At 41.3% G+C, this 20,000-nt stretch overlaps 1 protein-coding gene across 5 annotated transcripts in view; it reads right to left on the bottom strand.

Moving 5' to 3' along the window:
• The window catches only part of LOC147033635 (NACHT, LRR and PYD domains-containing protein 3-like), a 159,607-nt gene that overhangs the window by 31,599 nt on the left and 108,008 nt on the right, over window positions 1-20,000 (bottom strand). For 2 of the 5 annotated variants that reach the window (XM_085871690.1, XM_085871692.1), the window contains 3 exons: window positions 14,336-14,419; window positions 3,137-3,217; window positions 912-995 (listed from right to left, as the gene is read on the bottom strand). In XM_085871690.1, the coding sequence (XP_085727816.1) occupies window positions 912-995; window positions 3,137-3,217; window positions 14,336-14,419 (249 nt within the window). Of the gene's footprint in view, window positions 1-911; window positions 996-3,132; window positions 3,218-14,335; window positions 14,420-20,000 lie in introns of those variants that run through there. The other 3 variants (XR_015055566.1, XM_085871691.1, XR_015055567.1) reach the window with 3 other exon arrangements.

The following is a 20,000-nucleotide window of genomic DNA, read 5'->3' as shown; positions in this document are numbered from 1 at the left end:
TAGGATTAGTTACTCAACTCCAGTAATGATAAATCTTGTTTTAGGTCATATTTTCGAAATGGTTGTGAATTCAATGTCGGTGCAGTCATTTCTTAGAGTAAATCGACCCCATAGAGTTCGAAAATGCAGTCCATTTCCACCTCGGACATCCAGAAGTACCCGTAATCGTACCTGACCATACCCTAATTTATTCAAGTCATGAGACAAAGTCGTCATATGGAGCGACCTCGAAATCACCTCCGATCAAGATAAAAAAAATTTATGCGCGTTATTAGATCATATTAGAATAATTTTAAGCTTGTGGAGCAGCATTCTATTTTTTTTTTTTGACTTTTTTTGGACCACCCTCATATATATATATATATATATATATATATATATATATATATATATATATATATATATGCCATCATTCATTATCCGGGTACCAAGATTGAACAATATCTGTGAATGTATGTCCATGAAATGGTTGAAGTTGTGTTAAATATCAGGATTTTTACAACTAAAATGGCTGCCAGTCAGCCATCCTTGATCAGATCGCAAAATAAAGTTAGGTGCACACGTATGCCATTGTGTACTGTGCTAGTGCCACGTTTGAACACAATCAAACCAAATGGTGGCTTGGGGAAATGCTTGGTGGGAAAAAGCAACAAGCAAAGCACCAGGTTCAAGCAAGGGTTAACAATCGAGGTCAAGGTACCCCTGCAGAATATCAGGTTCACCTACAGGTTCCTTTGCTCCACTTTATTTCTACAGAACATACACCTCCCACTATCTTTAACCTGTTTATAATCATCAACAAATATTTATGATTGAGGTCAAGGTTCACCTGGATAACATCAGGTTCAACTTCAGGAGTTATTACGTCAGTATGTTTTTATTTCACAAAAACAAATTCCCGTCCCACTCACACAAGGATTCGTAACTTTGTTTGGGATTCCAGACCTTCTATCAATCCCTCCAGGCCCTCATCACCAATGGAATTCCAACTCAAACTGATGGTAAAGGAGGGAAAGAGAAAAACTCTGAGGATATCATTCTGTTAACAGCATGGAGAACATTGGAAATACTTACACCGTTTCAATAGTTATGTTTTTAAGTTACATCATCAACACCACACTGACACACACACACACACACACACACACACACACACACACACACACACACACACACACACACACACACACACACACACACACACACACACACACACACACTTTAAGGCCACTTTTCCCTGTTTGAGTGGAGATTAGCCTTGTGGGTCCCATGACAATCTTATCTCATGGTTCCCTTTTTGAAGCAATGTCTTTTGTGGGTTTTTTTTTTAATGACCGGATGCCCTTCCTGACACCGTCCCTTTAGTCGCCTCTTAGGATACACAGGGATACAGTGTACCTAACCTAAACCGGGGCACACAATGGGACCCCTCTCAATAAATAATTCTATAATAATATTGTTACAAATTTGGAATTCAATTGCACACAACATACAGGTTCCCTTAGTCAGCTATGTTGATAAGTGCTTGTTCCCTAGATAGCTCACCTTTCATTGTTTAAATGTTCAGAGATCGATTTAATAGTTAGGGAACGAAACAATGGAGATGTCCCTCCCCCTCTTCTGCAAAGAGGAAGAAGAACCCTGCCATCCCGTGACGTCAACAACTCCCTCCCACCCGTGGTTGAGCGGGGGGTGGATCACGAGGGCATGAGTCATGCCGGGTGTGGGGGAGGGGGTGGGAAGGATAAAGAGGAGATCCTTTCTTTGTTCGTGTGTGGGAGTCCCGTGGCAGAATTCGTGAAGAGTTCCGTTCTGAGTCCCGTGTGCTGAGTCCCGTGGGAGTGAGTAAGCTTTTTTGCTTCGGAGAGAGCAGTCGTTCAGCAGGCCATCGGGTCCTGCTTGGCTTGCTTGGCTTGAGGCCTTCAGAAGCTTTTTGCTTCGGCTGGCTCAGTGAACTTCGGCTGCTGCTTTGTTTTGGAAGGAACTTGAACCCGTTGTTCGGCTCGAGCTGCGAGTGGAGGCTTCTTCCTCTTCTTCTTGGTTCGTGGAGCTTTTTGTTCTCCATTTTGTTTCCGGCTTGGTGCGACGCATCAGCCTCTTCTTGGAGCTGGATCCTCGGGGAAGCGACGCATCGACAGGAAGGATCGGCATCTCGTCTCACCGGCGCGGGAGGATTCGCGGGAGCTCGGGAAGGAACGTGGCTCACGGCGATTTGGATACAGCTCACTCTCGCTGAAGCCCGGGAGCGGACAAAAAGTTGAAGACCACACGAGGTGGAGAGGTTCGAGTTAGGCTCTGAGTTTCAGCTCACCTGTCCTCCGAGCTGGAGCTCGTGATTAAAGGCCTCAGCCACCATTTCTTGTGTGTGTGTGCGTACGTGTGTCTGTGGGCCCGTCTGATAAGTAGGAACTGCTGTTAAGTGTAAATGACCGCACATAATAAGTAGACGGTTGTAGTTCTTTTGTCATGCTTTTATTGCTTGTCTAATTGCATATGTGTTTTGCCTTATTTAATTGCATACGTGTTTAATTATAATAAATGTCCTTGTGTGAATGTAAACCTGCTCGTTGCGTCCATTCCCTCATTGACTGAACATTTTGTGTGTTGGGAGTTAGAAGGCCGTTGGTTTGCCGTAATAGGGGGACATTTGGACCGACGGATCTTGGCGATTACGCCACTCGGAATCGCACACGGACAAGCTCGCCTCGGCGGTTTGTTCCGTACGAGTTCTGTCGAGGGTGGAATACCCCGGTAGTTGGATCACGTAGGTATTTAGGTAAATTGAAGATTGGCAATCGACCCGACCCCACGTGATCTGCCGATTGACGTATTTCGGTTCTTGTACAAGGACCCGTCGCTCGGAGTTATCCGGGCGGCGATCTATATTCCGGGCGATCGGTCGGGCCGACTCGATTTGCAGTTCCATTCAGAGCAGTTGGTTGGCGGCCGACCCCCGGCCCGTAACAATATGAACACAGGAAGTGTTGCATTTGTTTCCATGAAATCTCTAATTGTATAAAGAATGGAATTTATTGATAAATCCTCTGATTGAAATTTACAAACACATATCCATTGAAAGAGAAGAAGAAGAAGACAAAGACGAAGAAAAAAAAACCTCAAACAGTTCAGGACTCACTTAAAAACCTCCAAATTGATGATGTTCTTCAGGTCCCTCAGAGCAGGCCCAGAATTGGTGCTCAGGTTGCATCCCTCTAACCTGTGAAGAGATAAAACTCCAATTCGTCAAACATCAGGAGAAAGTTGTCGCCAAACAAGTTATAAAAGAAGATTCTTTGTTGCAGGTGAAGAAATATTAAAATGATCTCTAAATGACCAGGTTGAAGGTCACATGACAAATAATAGTGGCAGATTAAATGACAAGCAGATGAATCAGATAATAGTGGCAGATTAAATGGCAAGCAGATGGATCAAACAATAGTGGCAGATTAAATGGCAAGCAGATGAATCAGACAATAGTGGCAGATTAAATGGCAAGCAGATGAATCAGACAATAGTGGCAGATTAAATGGCAAGCAGATGAATCAGATAATAGTGGCAGGTTAAAATGGCAAGCAGATGGATCAAACAATAGTGGCAAATTAAATGGCAAGCAGATTGATCAGATAATAGTGGCAGATTAAATGGCAAGCAGATGAATCAGACAATAGTGGCAGATTAAATGGCAAGCAGATGAATCAGACAATAGTGGCAGATTAAATGGCAAGCAGATGAATCAGACAATAGTGGCAGATTAAATGTCAAGCAGATGAATCAGATAATGGTGGCAGATTAAATGGCAAGCAGATTAATCAGATAATAGTGGCAGATTAAATGGCAAGCAGATGAATCAGATAATAGGGGCAGATGAAAAGGGAAGCAGATGAATCAGATAATAGGGGCAGATTAAATGGAAAGCAGATGAATCAGATAATAGTGGCAGATTAAATGGCAAGCAGATGAATCAGACAATAGTGGCAGATTAAATGGCAAGCAGATTGATCAGATAATAGTGGCAGATTAAATGTCAAGCAGATGAATCAGATAATAGTTTCAGATTAAATGTCAAGCAGATGAATCAGACAATCGTGGCAGATTAAATGGCAAGCAGATGAATCAGACAAGAGTGGCAGATGAAATGTCAAGCAGATGAATCAGATAATAGTGGCAGATTAAATGTCAAGCAGATGAATCAGATAATAGTGGCAGATTAAATGGCAAGCAGATGAATCAGATAATAGGGGCAGATGAAAAGGCAAGCAGATGAATCAGATAATAGGGGCAGATTAAATGGCAAGCAGATGAATCAGATAATAGTGGCAGATTAAATGAGAAGCAAATGGATCAGATAATAGTGGCAGATGAATCAGATAATAGTGGCAGATTAAATGAGAAGCAAATGGATCAGATAATAGTGGCAGATTAAATGACAAGCAGATGAATCAGATAATTGGGGCAGATTAAATGACAAGCAGATGGATCAGATAATAGTGGCAGATTAAATGGCAAGCAAATGAATCAGATAATAGCAGATTAGATGACAAGCAGATGGATCAGATAATAGTGGCAGATTAAATGACAAGCAGATGGATCAGATAATCATGGCAGATTAAATGGCAAGCAGATGGATAAGATAGTAGTGGCAGATTAAATGACAAGCAGATGAATCGGACAATAGTTGCAGATTAAATGACAAGCAGATGAATCAGATAATAGTGGCAGATTAAATTGCAAGCAGATTAATCAGAAAATAGTGGCAGATTAAATGTCAAGCATATGGATCAGATAATAGTGACATTAAATGGCAAGCAGATGAATCAGATAATAGAGGCAGATTAAATGAGAAGCAAATGGATCAGATAATAGTGGCAGATGAATCAGATAATAGTGGCAGATTAAATGAGAAGCAAATGGATCAGATAATAGTGGCAGATGAATCAGATAATAGTGGCAGATTAAAATTGCAAGCAGATGGATCAGATAATAGTGGCAGATTAAAATGGCAAGCAGATGAATCAGATAATCGTGGCAGATTAAAATGGAAAGCAGATGAATCAGATAATAGTGGCAGATTAAAATGGCAAGCAGATGAATCAGATAATAGTGGCAGATTAAAATGGCAAGCAGATGAATCAGACAATAGTGGCAGATTAAATGGCAAGCAGATTAATCAAACAATCGTGGCAGATTAAATGGCAGGCAGATGAATCAGACAATAGTGGCAGATTAAATGGCAAGCAGATTAATCAAACAATCGTGGCAGATTAAATGGCAGGCAGATGAATCAAACAATCGTGGCAGATTAAATGGCAAGCCGATGAATGAGACAATCGTGGCAGATTAAATGGCAAGCAGATGGATCAGATAATAGTGGCAGATTAAAAGACAAGCAGATGGATCAGATAATAGTGGCAGATTAAAATGGCAAGCAGATGGATCAGATAATAGTGGCAGATTAAATGACAAGCAGATGGATCAGATAATAGTGACAGATGAAATGACAAGCAGATGAATCAGACAATAGCGGCAGATTAAATGACAAGCAGATGAATCAGACAATAGTGGCAGATTAAATGACAAGCAGATGCATCAGATAATAGTGGCAGATTAAATGACAAGCAGATGGATCAGATAATAGTGGCAGATTAAAAGACAAGCAGATGGATCAGATAATAGTGGCAGATTAAATGTCAAGCAGATGAATCAGATAATAGTGGCCGATTTAAAGACAAGCAGATGGATCAGACAATAGTGGCAGATTAAATGACAAGCAGATTCATCACACAATAGCAGGCAGATTAAATGGCAAGCAGAAGAATCAGACAATAGTGGCAGATGAATGAGATAAAAGTGGCAGATTAAAATGGCAAGCAGATGAATCAGATAATAGTGGCAGATTAAAATGGCAAGCAGATGAATCAGATAATAGTGGCAGATTAAAATGGCAAGCAGATGGATCAGATAATAGTGGCAGATTAAAATGGCAAGCAGATGAATCAGATTATAGTGGCAGATTAAAATGGCAAGCAGATGGATCAGATAATAGTGGCAGATTAAAATGGCAAGCAGATGGATCAGATTATAGTGGCAGATTAAAATGGCAAGCAGATGAATCAGATAATCGTGGCAGATGAATGAGATAAAAGTGGCAGATTAAAATGGCAAGCAGATGAATCAGATAATAGTGGCAGATTAAAATGGCAAGCAGATGAATCAGATAATAGTGGCAGATTAAAATGGCAAGCAGATGGATCAGATAATAGTGGCAGATTAAAATGGCAAGCAGATGAATCAGATAATCGTGGCAGATTAAATGGCAAGCAGATTAATCAGATAATAGTGGCAGATTAAATGGCAAGCAGATGAATCAGATAATAGGGGCAGATTAAATGGCAAGCAGATGAATCAGATAATAGTGGCAGATTAAAATGGCAAGCAGATGGATCAGATAATAGTGGCAGATTAAAATGGCAAGCAGATGAATCAGATTATAGTGGCAGATTAAAATGGCAAGCAGATGAATCAGATAATCGTGGCAGATTAAATGGCAAGCAGATTAATCAGATAATAGTGGCAGATTAAATGGCAAGCAGATGAATCAGATAATAGGGGCAGATTAAATGGCAAGCAGATGAATCAGATAATAGGGGCAGATTAAATGGCAAGCAGATGAATCAGATAATAGGGGCAGATTAAATGACAAGCAGATGAATCAGATAATTGGGGCAGATTAAATGACAAGCAGATGAATCAGATAATAGTGGCAGATTAAATGGCAAGCAAATGAATCAGATAATAGCAGATGAAATGACAAACATATTGATCAGACAATAGTGGCAGATTAAATGGCAAGCAAATGAATCAGATAAAAGCAGATTAAATGACAAGCAGATGGATCAGATAATAGTGGCAGATTAAATGGCAAGCAAATGAATCAGATAATAGCAGATTAGATGACAAGCAGATGGATCAGATAATAGTGGCAGATTAAAATGGCAAGCAGATGAATCAAATAATAGTGGTAGATTAAAATGGCAAGCAGATGGATCAGATCATAGTGGCAGATTAAAATGGCAAGCAGATGAATCAGATAATAGTGGCAGATTAAAATGGCAAGCAGATGGATCAGATCATAGTGGCAGATTAAAATGGCAAGCAGATGAATCAGACAATAGTGGCAGATTAATCAGATAATAGTGGCAGATTAAATGGCAAGCAGATTAATTAGATAATAGTGGCAGATTAAAATGGCAAGCAGATGAATCAGACAATAGTGGCAGATTAAATGGCAGGCAGATGAATCAGATAATAGTGGCAGATTAAAAGGCAAGCAGATGGATAAGATAGTAGTGGCAGATTAAATGGAAAGCAGATGGATCAGATAATAGTGGCAGATTAAATGTCAAGCAGATGAATCAGATAATAGTGGCAGATTAAAAGTCAAGCAGATGAATCAGATAATAGTGGCAGATTAAATGACAAGCAGATGGATCAGATAATAGTGTCAGATTAAATGTCAAGCAGATGAATCAGATAATAGTGGCAGATTAAAAGACAAGCAGATGGATCAGATAATAGTGGCAGATTAAATGTCAAGCAGATGAATCAGATAATAGTGGCAGATTAAAAGACAATCAGATGGATCAGACAATAGTGGCAGATTAAATGACAAGCAGATGAATCAGATTATAGTGGCAGATTAAATGGCAAGCAGATGAATCAGATAATAGTGTCAGATTAAATGGCAAGCAGATGAATCAGACAATAGTGGCAGATTAAATGACAAGCAGATGAATCAGATTATAGTGGCAGATTAAAAAACAAGCAGATGGATCAGACAATAGTGGCAGATTAAAATGGCAAGCAGATGAATCAGACAATAGTGGCAGATTAAAATGGAAAGCAGATGGATCAGATAATAGTGGCAGATTAAAAGACAAGCAGATGAATCAGATAATAGTGGCCGATTTAAAGACAAGCAGATGGATCAGACAATAGTGGCAGATTAATCACATAATAGCAGGCAGATTAAATGGCAAGCAGATGAATCGGATAACAGTGGCAGATTAAAATGGCAAGCAGATGGATCAGATAATAGTGGAAGATTAAAATGGCAAGCACATGAATCAGATAATAGTGGCAGATTAAATGGCAAGCAGATGAATCAGATAATAGGGGCAGATTAAATGGCAAGCAGATGAATCAGATAATAGGGGCAGATTAAATGGCAAGCAGATGAATCAGATAATAGGGGCAGATTAAATGACAAGCAGATGAATCAGATAATTGGGGCAGATTAAATGACAAGCAGATGAATCAGATAATAGTGGCAGATTAAATGGCAAGCAAATGAATCAGATAATAGCAGATGAAATGACAAACATATTGATCAGACAATAGTGGCAGATTAAATGGCAAGCAAATGAATCAGATAAAAGCAGATTAAATGACAAGCAGATGGATCAGATAATAGTGGCAGATTAAATGGCAAGCAAATGAATCAGATAATAGCAGATTAGATGACAAGCAGATGGATCAGATAATAGTGGCAGATTAAAATGGCAAGCAGATGAATCAAATAATAGTGGTAGATTAAAATGGCAAGCAGATGGATCAGATCATAGTGGCAGATTAAAATGGCAAGCAGATGAATCAGATAATAGTGGCAGATTAAAATGGCAAGCAGATGGATCAGATCATAGTGGCAGATTAAAATGGCAAGCAGATGAATCAGACAATAGTGGCAGATTAATCAGATAATAGTGGCAGATTAAATGGCAAGCAGATTAATTAGATAATAGTGGCAGATTAAAATGGCAAGCAGATGAATCAGACAATAGTGGCAGATTAAATGGCAGGCAGATGAATCAGATAATAGTGGCAGATTAAAAGGCAAGCAGATGGATAAGATAGTAGTGGCAGATTAAATGGAAAGCAGATGGATCAGATAATAGTGGCAGATTAAATGTCAAGCAGATGAATCAGATAATAGTGGCAGATTAAAAGTCAAGCAGATGAATCAGATAATAGTGGCAGATTAAATGACAAGCAGATGGATCAGATAATAGTGTCAGATTAAATGTCAAGCAGATGAATCAGATAATAGTGGCAGATTAAAAGACAAGCAGATGGATCAGATAATAGTGGCAGATTAAATGTCAAGCAGATGAATCAGATAATAGTGGCAGATTAAAAGACAATCAGATGGATCAGACAATAGTGGCAGATTAAATGACAAGCAGATGAATCAGATTATAGTGGCAGATTAAATGGCAAGCAGATGAATCAGATAATAGTGTCAGATTAAATGGCAAGCAGATGAATCAGACAATAGTGGCAGATTAAATGACAAGCAGATGAATCAGATTATAGTGGCAGATTAAAAAACAAGCAGATGGATCAGACAATAGTGGCAGATTAAAATGGCAAGCAGATGAATCAGACAATAGTGGCAGATTAAAATGGAAAGCAGATGGATCAGATAATAGTGGCAGATTAAAAGACAAGCAGATGAATCAGATAATAGTGGCCGATTTAAAGACAAGCAGATGGATCAGACAATAGTGGCAGATTAATCACATAATAGCAGGCAGATTAAATGGCAAGCAGATGAATCGGATAACAGTGGCAGATTAAAATGGCAAGCAGATGGATCAGATAATAGTGGAAGATTAAAATGGCAAGCACATGAATCAGATAATAGTGGCAGATTAAAATGGCAAGCAGATGAATCAGATAATAGTGGCAGATTAAAATGGCAAGCAGATGGATCAGATAATAGAGGCAGATTAAAATGGCAAGCAGATGAATCAGACAATAGTGGCAGATTAAAATGGAAAGCAGATGAATCAGATAATAGTGGCAGATTAAATGGCAAGCAGATGGATCAGATAATAGTGGCAGATTAAATGACAAGCAGATTCATCACACAATAGCAGGCAGATTAAAATGGCAAGCAGATGAATCAGACAATAGTGGCAGATTAAAATGGAAAGCAGATGGATCAGATAATAGTGGCAGATTAAAAGACAAGCAGATGAATCAGATAATACTGGCAGATTAAATGTCAAGCAGATGAATCAGATTATAGTGGCAGATTAAATGTCAAGCAGATGAATCAGATTATAGTGGCAGATTAAATGTCAAGCAGATGAATCAGATTATAGTGGCAGATTAAATGTCAAGCAGATGAATCAGATTATAGTGGCAGATTAAATGTCAAGCAGATGAATCAGATAATAGTGGCAGATTAAATGTCAAGCAGATGAATCAGATAATAGTGGCAGATTAAAATGGAAAGCAGATGGATCAGATAATAGTGGCAGATTAAATGTCAAGCAGATGAATCAGATAATACTGGCAGATTAAATGTCAAGCAGATGAATCAGATTATAGTGGCAGATTAAATGTCAAGCAGATGAATCAGATTATAGTGGCAGATTAAATGTCAAGCAGATGAATCAGATTATAGTGGCAGATTAAATGTCAAGCAGATGAATCAGATTATAGTGGCAGATTAAATGTCAAGCAGATGAATCAGATAATAGTGGCAGATTAAATGTCAAGCAGATGAATCAGATAATAGTGGCAGATTAAAAGACAATCAGATGGATCAGACAATAGTGGCAGATTAAATGACAAGCAGATGAATCAGATTATAGTGGCAGATTAAATGGCAAGCAGATGAATCAGATAATAGTGGCAGATTAAATGGCAAGCAGATGAATCAGATTATAGTGGCAGATTAAAATGGCAAGCAGATGAATCAGACAATAGTGGCAGATTAAAATGGAAAGCAGATGAATCAGATAATAGTGGCAGATTAAATGGCAAGCAGATGGATCAGATAATAGTGGCAGATTAAATGACAAGCAGATTCATCACACAATAGCAGGCAGATTAAATGGCAAGCAGATGGATCAGACAATAGTGGCAGATTAAATGGCAAGCAGATGAATCAGATAATAGTGGCAGATTAAATGGCAAGCAGATGAATCAGATTATAGTGGCAGATTAAAATGGCAAGCAGATGAATCAGACAATAGTGGCAGATTAAAATGGAAAGCAGATGAATCAGATAATAGTGGCAGATTAAATGGCAAGCAGATGGATCAGATAATAGTGGCAGATTAAATGACAAGCAGATTCATCACACAATAGCAGGCAGATTAAATGGCAAGCAGATGGATCAGACAATAGTGGCAGATTAAATGGCAAGCAGATGAATTAGATAATAGTGCCAGACAAAGATGAAGATTACACAAGAGGATGAAGAGACACTTCTGACAAGCGTGGTGATCAAAGTAAAGCAATTCCTTCAGAGTGAGCAGAGCATGGTGGAATGATGATGATGATGATGATGATGATGATGATGATGTGGTTGATTGAAATTGTGAAAGAGGAGATGGCAGAAAAGGTATACAAAGGCATACAGTGCCGTCAGAAAGTATTCACACCTCTTGACTTCGTCATATTTTGTTGTTGCAGCCTGAATTAAAAATGGATTAAATCTAAATTTTTTGTTACCGATCTACGCAAGATATCCTATTACGACAAACTCAAAACACGTTTTTAGAAATTTTTACAAATTAATAAAAAATGAAAAGCCGAAATGTCTTGCGTCAGTAAGTATTCATCCCGCTGAGTCAATACTCTGCATCAGGTTTGAACATATTTGGGGATTTTTTCCCATTTTTCCTTGCAGATTTTCTCAAGCTCTGTCAAGTTGGATGGGGAGCGTCGGTGAACAGCAATCTTCAAGTCTTTCCAGAGATTCTCAATGGGATTCAAGTCTGGGCTTTGGCTGGGCCACTCAAAGACTTTCACGTTCTTGTTCTTTCATCAGACCACATAATCTTTTGCCTCATGTTCTCAGTCTTTTACATGCCTTTTTGCAAACTCCAGGTATGCCGTCATGTGCCTTTTCCTCAGGAGTGGCTTCCATCTGGCCACTCTCCCATGAAGCCAAGATTTGTGAAGTGCTGCAGAGATTGTGGTCTTTCTGGCAGGTTTTCCATCTCGGCCAAGGAACTCTGTAGTTCTGTCACATTGGTCATTGGGTTTCTGGTCACCTCCATGACCAAGGTCCTTCTTCCTCGGTTGCTCAGTTTGACCAGATGACCAGCTCTAGTTCCATACTCTTTCCATCACCTAATGATGGAGCTCACTGTGCTCTTGGGAACTCTCAACACTCCAGAAATTGTTTTATAGTTTATACCCTTCCTCAGATCAATGCCTCCTCACAATTTTATCTTGGAGTTCCACGGACAGTTCTTTGGACTTCATGATGGAGTTTCTGCTCTGACATGCACTGCCAACTGTGGGACCTCGTATAGAAAGGTGTGTTTCTTTCTTAACCATGCCCAATCAATTGAATTGGCCACAGGTGGACTCCAATCAAGTTGTAGAGACATCTCAAGGATGACCGAAGGAAATTGGATGCACCTGATCTCAATTTGGAGTGTCATTGCAAAGGGGTTGAATACTTATTGACGCAAGACATTTCAGTTTTTCATTTTTAACTAATGCGTAAAAATTTCTAAAAACATGTTTTCACTTTGTCATAATGGGGTATTTTGTGTAGATCGGTGACAATTTTTTTTAAAAATTTAATCCATTTTAAAATTCAGGCTGTAACAACAACATGTGACAACAGTCAAGGGGTGTGAATACTTTCTGAAGGCACTGCACGAGATTAACACTGAAAAATAATGGAAAATGACTGAAATTACTGAGGGATTGACAAGGATGAGGATGGATTTTGGAAAAGAAATGGAAGTGAATCAGGAACGAATGAGTGAAATACAGGTGGAAGTGGATTAAATTAATAATGAACAGTGGAGTGTTAAAATTGCAGGTGTGGGTATATGGCATTTGATTTAAATGGGATAAAGACTGAGCTGAAGGAATTAAAAAGGGAAGTGTATGAAAGTAAAGAAATGATAATGCACCTGCAGGAAACAGAAAAAGATGGAAAATGGACAGAGGGAAGTGAAAGAAGAGATGTGTGGCATTAGGAAAGTGTGAAAACCGATTTTAAAAAATCTTCTTTTCCAGGCCCAACAGTCAGAATACTACCAAATTTGGGTTAAAACATGAGGACAGGGTCCTGATGTTAAATTGCAGAGGCAATGTTGATCACGTGACCGGATGTATGTCGAAATGGCAGTCGCGTAAAATCCTTCAAAAATCTTCTCCAGAATCTTCACCAGACTCACCAGTCAGAATGCTACCAAACTTGGGTTACAACATTAGGGCAGGGTCGTGATGTTAAATTGCTGAGGTCATGCCGATCACGTGACGGGAAGTCTCAAAATGGCGGACGTAATAAATTTTTGGGAAAAATTGCATAAATTCCTTCAAAAATCTTCTTCTCCAGACCCACCAGTCAGAATTCTACCAAATTTGGTTTACATTAGGCCAGGGCCCAGATAAGCTCCAGGTCCACTGGTCTTATTTTCACAATTAGTGTATTTAAGCCGGGTTTGTTCAGCAGGATTAGATTTGTAATTATAATATAAATTGTTTTTCCTATTTATTGCTCTCAATAAAGATTTGGTGATGCGTGGACATCTTGGAGTCTTCTTGTAATTTGAAGATTCCAATGTCTGCGAATGGATGGTTTCATGGCTACTGAGCCCTGCTGGTATGGGGGTGGGGGTGGGGGCTACACATACCACATTTCACTCGCACAAGGTGCTGGTATTAAGAGTTAAAATCGAGGGTATGGCACAATCATGATGGTCCAAACGTCCTCGTGTGTTGATGCTTTCTTATTTTTCAAAAATGTTTCCCAACATTCCCCCTCCCCTTCCCTGGAGGTGAGGTGGTACAATGGTGTGAATTGATCATTCGAGGTTTGAACCCAAACTGTTCCACAAACGTTACATTTGAGGGTTCTGGTGCATCATGGGTGCATTCTTCTTCATCACTGTTATCGCTTCACTGTTCATTTTAACACTCATTTACAATGGCCTATAAACAGACGATTCAGCAGAAATGAGTTTAGATTATTCGTTTCTTTTCACATTTACTGCAAGAGAATGAAACACAGTGAATGCTCAGAATGATTTGTGTGAAGCCGTTTATCATTCAAATAAAGTGGTTTATCAAACGTCGTTCCTCATTCCCGCTTCATTCACCCCATTGATCCCCAAAGCAGGGGATCATCAGCACGAATGATTATCCATTCCCCCCTCTCGAACACATGCCAGGCACAAGGTTCAACTCAAGGATAATAATGGAGGGCAATGTTCACCTGGAGAACGCCAGGTACACAATCAAGGATTATGACGTCAATATGTTTTTCGTTCACAAAACAAATCCCCTTCCCACTCACCTTAGGATCTGTAACTTTGATTGGGATTTCAGACCTTCCACCAAACCCTGCAAACCCTCATCACCAATGGGATTTGAACCCAAACTGATGGTAAAGGAGGGAAACAGAAAAACACTGAGGTCATCATTCTGTTAACATGGCGAACCTTGGTAATACTTTCACAATTTCATTGATTATGTTTGTAAATCACATCCACACCATGTAATTATGGGACGATAACCCAGTACCTCCACATAAATAATTATATTATTATATGAACATAGGAAGTGTTTCATTTGTCTTTGAGAATTTACAAGTATGGGATTGACGCCTGAATGCGAATTAAGCTTTTTGCGCATGCCCTGTGTGTGCATTTTCAATTACTTGGTCCTGCTCACCTGGTCACTTTTAACCTGCCCATGTCAGCATGAAGTCTGGAATTCAAATAGTCTTTTAAACATAATTTTCAACATTTTAATGAAAGATTGGCAATTTCAGCATGGTAAACCATAATTGCTGTGTTCCTGAATAAGAATTGGACGGAAATAGAGAAAATACAGGAAATATCTATGGATGAGAGCTGTCGAGTGTGTACAATTTTCTGCAAGTACAAGTGAGTGGCAGTAGTGGACATACACATATATATATATATATATATATATATATATATATATATATATATATATATCTTCTTCTTCTTCTTTCGGCTTCTCCCGTTAGGGGTCGCCACAGTGGATTATCCGTATGATCCGCAAAGTGATTTGGCACATGTTTTACGCCGGATGCCCTTCCTGAAGCAACCCTGGTCGCCTCTTACGACACAGGGATAAGGTGCACTTATTTTAACCGGGGTATACACTGACCCAGTACACTGGTACTCATTTCGCCGACCTCGGAAGGATGACAGGCTGAGTCAACCCCCTGGTGTATTAATTCAGTGGCCCAACGGGGCTTGAACTCAGGACCTCTTGGATCCCAAGCCGCTGCCCTAACCACTGCGCCAACACCAGGCATATATATATATATATATATATATATATATATATATATATATACATATATATATATACATATATATATATATATATATATATATACATATACATATATATATATATATATATATATATATATATACATATACATATATATATATACACACACACACACACACACACACACACACACACATATATATCGTTGCGGTTGAGGAAATTCGCAAACCACCATTCAGGTCCCGTAGGTGAGATATCTCTGTAAGTACATGTGTAGTTAGCCCCAAACCCGTTGTTTAGAGGGAATAAATGTGATTCATTCGGGCTGCGACCCTTTGAGATAGTCGTTTTTCTGTTCTATCTTTATTTTGAACCAACTACGTCTCAACCGCCATCACACAACAACCACCAACCACAACGCCGCTTCACAACAACAACAACGCCAACAGCCACGATCTTTACCTTCACAACTCGCTCCCGCAAACATCGCATCACCGCCATTCCAAACGGCACCATGGCCATAAACCACCACCATAAACCCTCCACCACCTTCACCTCTCCTCCTTCTACGGCCATTCCCGCACCACTTGTGAACACCGAGCGTCGGGCTGTCCTGGGCTCGTACAAGGTGCACGCCGAACCACGAGTGCAAAATGCGGCCTTTCCGAGGAGAATTCGGATCAGGAATGCTACACACCCACTTCTGATCCGTCCAATCAGCAAGCGCGGGGCGGTTTGGCCCCGCCTCCAGGCGCATTTATTGTAGAATCGCGATATGCAAATTCTAGGATCAGGGGAGACTCACGCCCCTTTTTCTCCATCCAATGGGCGAGCGTGGTTCCACCCCCGAGCTCGTTCTGATCCAGAAATTTGCATATGGGTTCTCCTGCCGGCCTATAAAGCACCGAGCGCGGGGCGAATTTGGCAGTCAGTTTGAGAAGAGTCAGTCTGGAGAGGTCGGAGAGCCGAGTGGAGCTCGCAGTCTGACGGGGTTCGGAGTCTGTCGGGGAGCTGCAGAGAGAGGAAGCTTGGAGCGCGGTCGAGTCGGTTTGAGGAGAGTCAGCCTTGGAGGAGCGGGGAGTCGGCCTTGGAAGGGCGAAGAGAGTTTTGGGGCAGAGTCGGGTTGGAGCGCGGAGTGGAGTCGGGAGGCGAGGGCATACAGGTGGTTTGCTGCAGTCGGCTGAGGAGAATGGGGGAAGAGACCGAATAGCTCGGGTCCGAGGCAAGGAAGACGGCGGTCGGCGACGAGCTCGCAGTGGAATCGCTCGTCGCGGGACCCAAGCAAGCCAGCTATCCTTTTCCCCAGAGCATCAACAATTCCCCCCCCCCCCCCGTGCTGAGATAGTGCGAAAAGGGGGCCCCATTCCCACCCCACTCCAAGCATTGCCAACGAAACCCGCGAAGGAGCGCGGAGTCGGGGCGCCGCCGCGCCGCCACATTTGCAGCTCATCACAAAAACACGGGTAGGATCCACCCGGTCTCGCGGACCTGACCCGCTCTTTCAGGTCCCGCACAAATATTGGCCCACAGGCCCCGTCTGCCCCCTTGTCTTTGAGGGTGGCCCTTTTCTTTTGCTTTTCAGTAAATGTGTTGTTGGTGCCGTCTGTAAAGTAAAACTGTGTAAGTGTTGCCGTGTGCACGCATAGTCAGTTGTAGATCTGCATTGTTGTGTTTCTTTTGTTACATCTGCTTTTGGTGCATAATTGTTGTAATTGTATATGTGTGATCTCCGTGTGCCGCGGAATAAATGTGCATCATGTTGAACTGTTTTCCCGTTTCGCTTCGTCTTTTCTTTAATTGAATCTCCATCTTGCTTCACGTAAAGGGTTGGTAGTGGGCTTAATACGCCCGATAGTTAGTCGGAACCGTCGAGGCCGGCGATAACACCGCTCGGTTATCCCGAGAGTACGGAACGGGTCGCTTACGTGGCCTGTGCCCGGAGTCGACCTGCGGCGAGGTGCGATCGCCTGGTCTACCCTCCGCGTGGGTACTTAGGTAGGTTGAATTTGGCGAACAACCCTATCCCACGCGGGGGGGCCGATTGGCACGATCGTGGTGAGGCCGAAAGGCCCACCCGTGCCTAGCTCCCGGCGTTAGTCCGAGAGGGTCACGACAGAATTGTCCGTCCGGTGGGTGACGTGCCGCGATTCGAGTTCCGTGGCCGTTCGCACGCCGGCGGGCGCGAATTTGCAACACTGGTGTCAGGTCATGGGACACAAACCCACCCCCCTCCTCGCGGCACTGGTGTCGGAGAGCGGGAAAACGGGCTCTCCTGTCTCCAGCTAAATTCACGGGAATCGGTCCAGGGGTGAGAGTAGCGACCCCCGATTTCCTCCAAATTACGAGCGATTCAAATTAACCCGTTACGAGAAATAAGATGGCGTCTCAAGGCGAGCGGGAGCCGGGGGTATTAGGTATGTGTAGTAATGTAGGATCCATGGCCCAGGTCGGTTCTTTTTATAATTATAACCCCACCACGAACTGTGGTCAGTGGGAGCGGCTTGAGCACGAACTTTGCCGGCAAACGGAGTCGCATAATGGCAGCGCGATCGCACCTCAGCGCAGCACGGGGCGGGCTGATATTAATGGCACAGCACGAGGCGTGAGCTCACAGTCACCGGTTCAAGGCACGTGGTCACGGCATGTGCCATGGCAGGCGTGGCAGGATGACTAAGCGAGCATTGGCAGGCTTCAGGCACAATTGGGGGATGTTTTGGAAAAGGTGAAGCGTTATGAAGAATATATAGAGGAGGTGCAAAGTGGAGTGGACGAGTCACAACGGCACGCAGACGAGCTTCAGAAAAATTACGTGTTGGTTGGAAAATTAGATTATATATGTACATATATATATATATATATATGTATATACATATATATATATTTATATACATATATACATACATATATATACATGCATACATATATATATATATATATATATATATATATATATATATATATATATACACATACATATGTATGTACAGAAATATATATATATATATATATATATATATATATATATATATATATGTACAGAAATATATATATATATATATATATATATATATATATATATATATATATATATATATATATATATATATGTATTTATATACGAGATCCATCTAAAAAGTAACGGGACTGACTTCACAGAAATTTTATTCCAAAAAATATATTGAAATCACAGTTTGTCCCCTTCAAAATAGTTTCCCTCCAGTCTCACATACTTGTCCATCCTCTTCTTCCACGCTTCGATGCACCTACATAAGGCTTCTTCTGGAATCCTCCAGAACTCCATCGTCATCGCCCTTTTGATAGACTCCACATCAGGAAATTGGGTCCCCTTGATCACCCCCTTGAGCTTGGGGAATAGGAAAAAATCACAAGGGGCCATGTCTGGTGAATACGGGGGTTGCTCCAGAGTTGGCACATTCCTCTCCGCCAGAAACTGTCAGATGCTCAGGGCACTGTGAGCAGGGGCGTTGTCATGGTGGAGCACCCAGGCGTTGTTCTCCCACAGATCCCTCCTCTTGTCCCAGACTGATCTCATGAGGCGCCGCAGAATCTCCTTGTACACATATTGATTCACTATTTGACCCTGTGGTAGAAACTCGAAGTGGACGGTGCCCTTGATGTCAAAAAACGTGATGAGCATCACCTTGACCTATGACTTCGACATCCTCGCTTTCTTTTGTCTTGGTGATGTCGGATTTTTCCACTGATGACTCTGCTGTTTGGTCTTGGGATCGTATTCGAATATCCACGATTCATCGGCAGTAATGACTCTCCCGAGCAGGTCTGGATCGTCCCCGAGGTGCTCGATAATGTCTTGACAGACAGTGACTCTTTGCTGTTTCTGGTCCTCGGACAACAGCTTGGGGACCATCTTTGTGCAAACCTTGCACATTTCGAGATTTTCAGGGATGATGCTGCAGACAGTGTCCTTGTTGATGGAAAGTTCCTCAGTAATCATCCGCACCGTGAGTCGACAATCGACGCGCACCATCTGCTTCACATGCTCGATGTTGTCCGCCGTTCTGCTCGTTGAAGGTCTTCCAGAGCGTGGATCGTCTTCAACCTCCTCCCGTCCCTCTTTGAACCTCTTATATTATTCAAATGCATGTGGACGTGACATCGTTTCTTCTCCAAAGACTTGCTGCAGCATTGCGAAGGATTCGGAAAGTGTTTTGCCAAGCTTGGCAAAAAACTTCAAATTGGCTCTCTGCTCACGACTCATAGCGCGACGACTCAGACTAGACAATGTGTAAAGCACGACCTGTAAAAATCACACAATGAGCGCAATCAACCATCACCAATCATATATATTGCTGGAATGTTGCAAAAGACTGTGACGCAACCCGTTCATTCAAGTTGTGTAAGTGGAGCACACAGCAGGCTCAGTCCCGTTACTTTTTAGACAGACCTCATATATACAAAAGATTAGGGTGATTGGGATGACACATTTTTAAAGAAGAAAAAGGCGTTTCCAACCAAAAGTAAAAAAACTAGATCGACTCCGCTAATTTGAGCAAAAAAAGCGAGAGCAGACTTGGTCTCAGGAAACATTTCGCCGGCTTCACAGCTGGCTTCATCAGGCATAATAGCGGTACATATGTATATATATATATATATATATATATATATATATATATATATATATATATATATATATAAATACATATATGAAT

Source organism: Eptatretus burgeri, chromosome 2 (genome assembly GCF_056783735.1).
Source record: "Eptatretus burgeri isolate ZD-2024b chromosome 2, Ebu_testis_v1, whole genome shotgun sequence".
NCBI lineage: Eukaryota > Metazoa > Chordata > Myxini > Myxiniformes > Myxinidae > Eptatretus > Eptatretus burgeri.
This window is presented reverse-complemented; position numbering and strand designations above follow the sequence as displayed.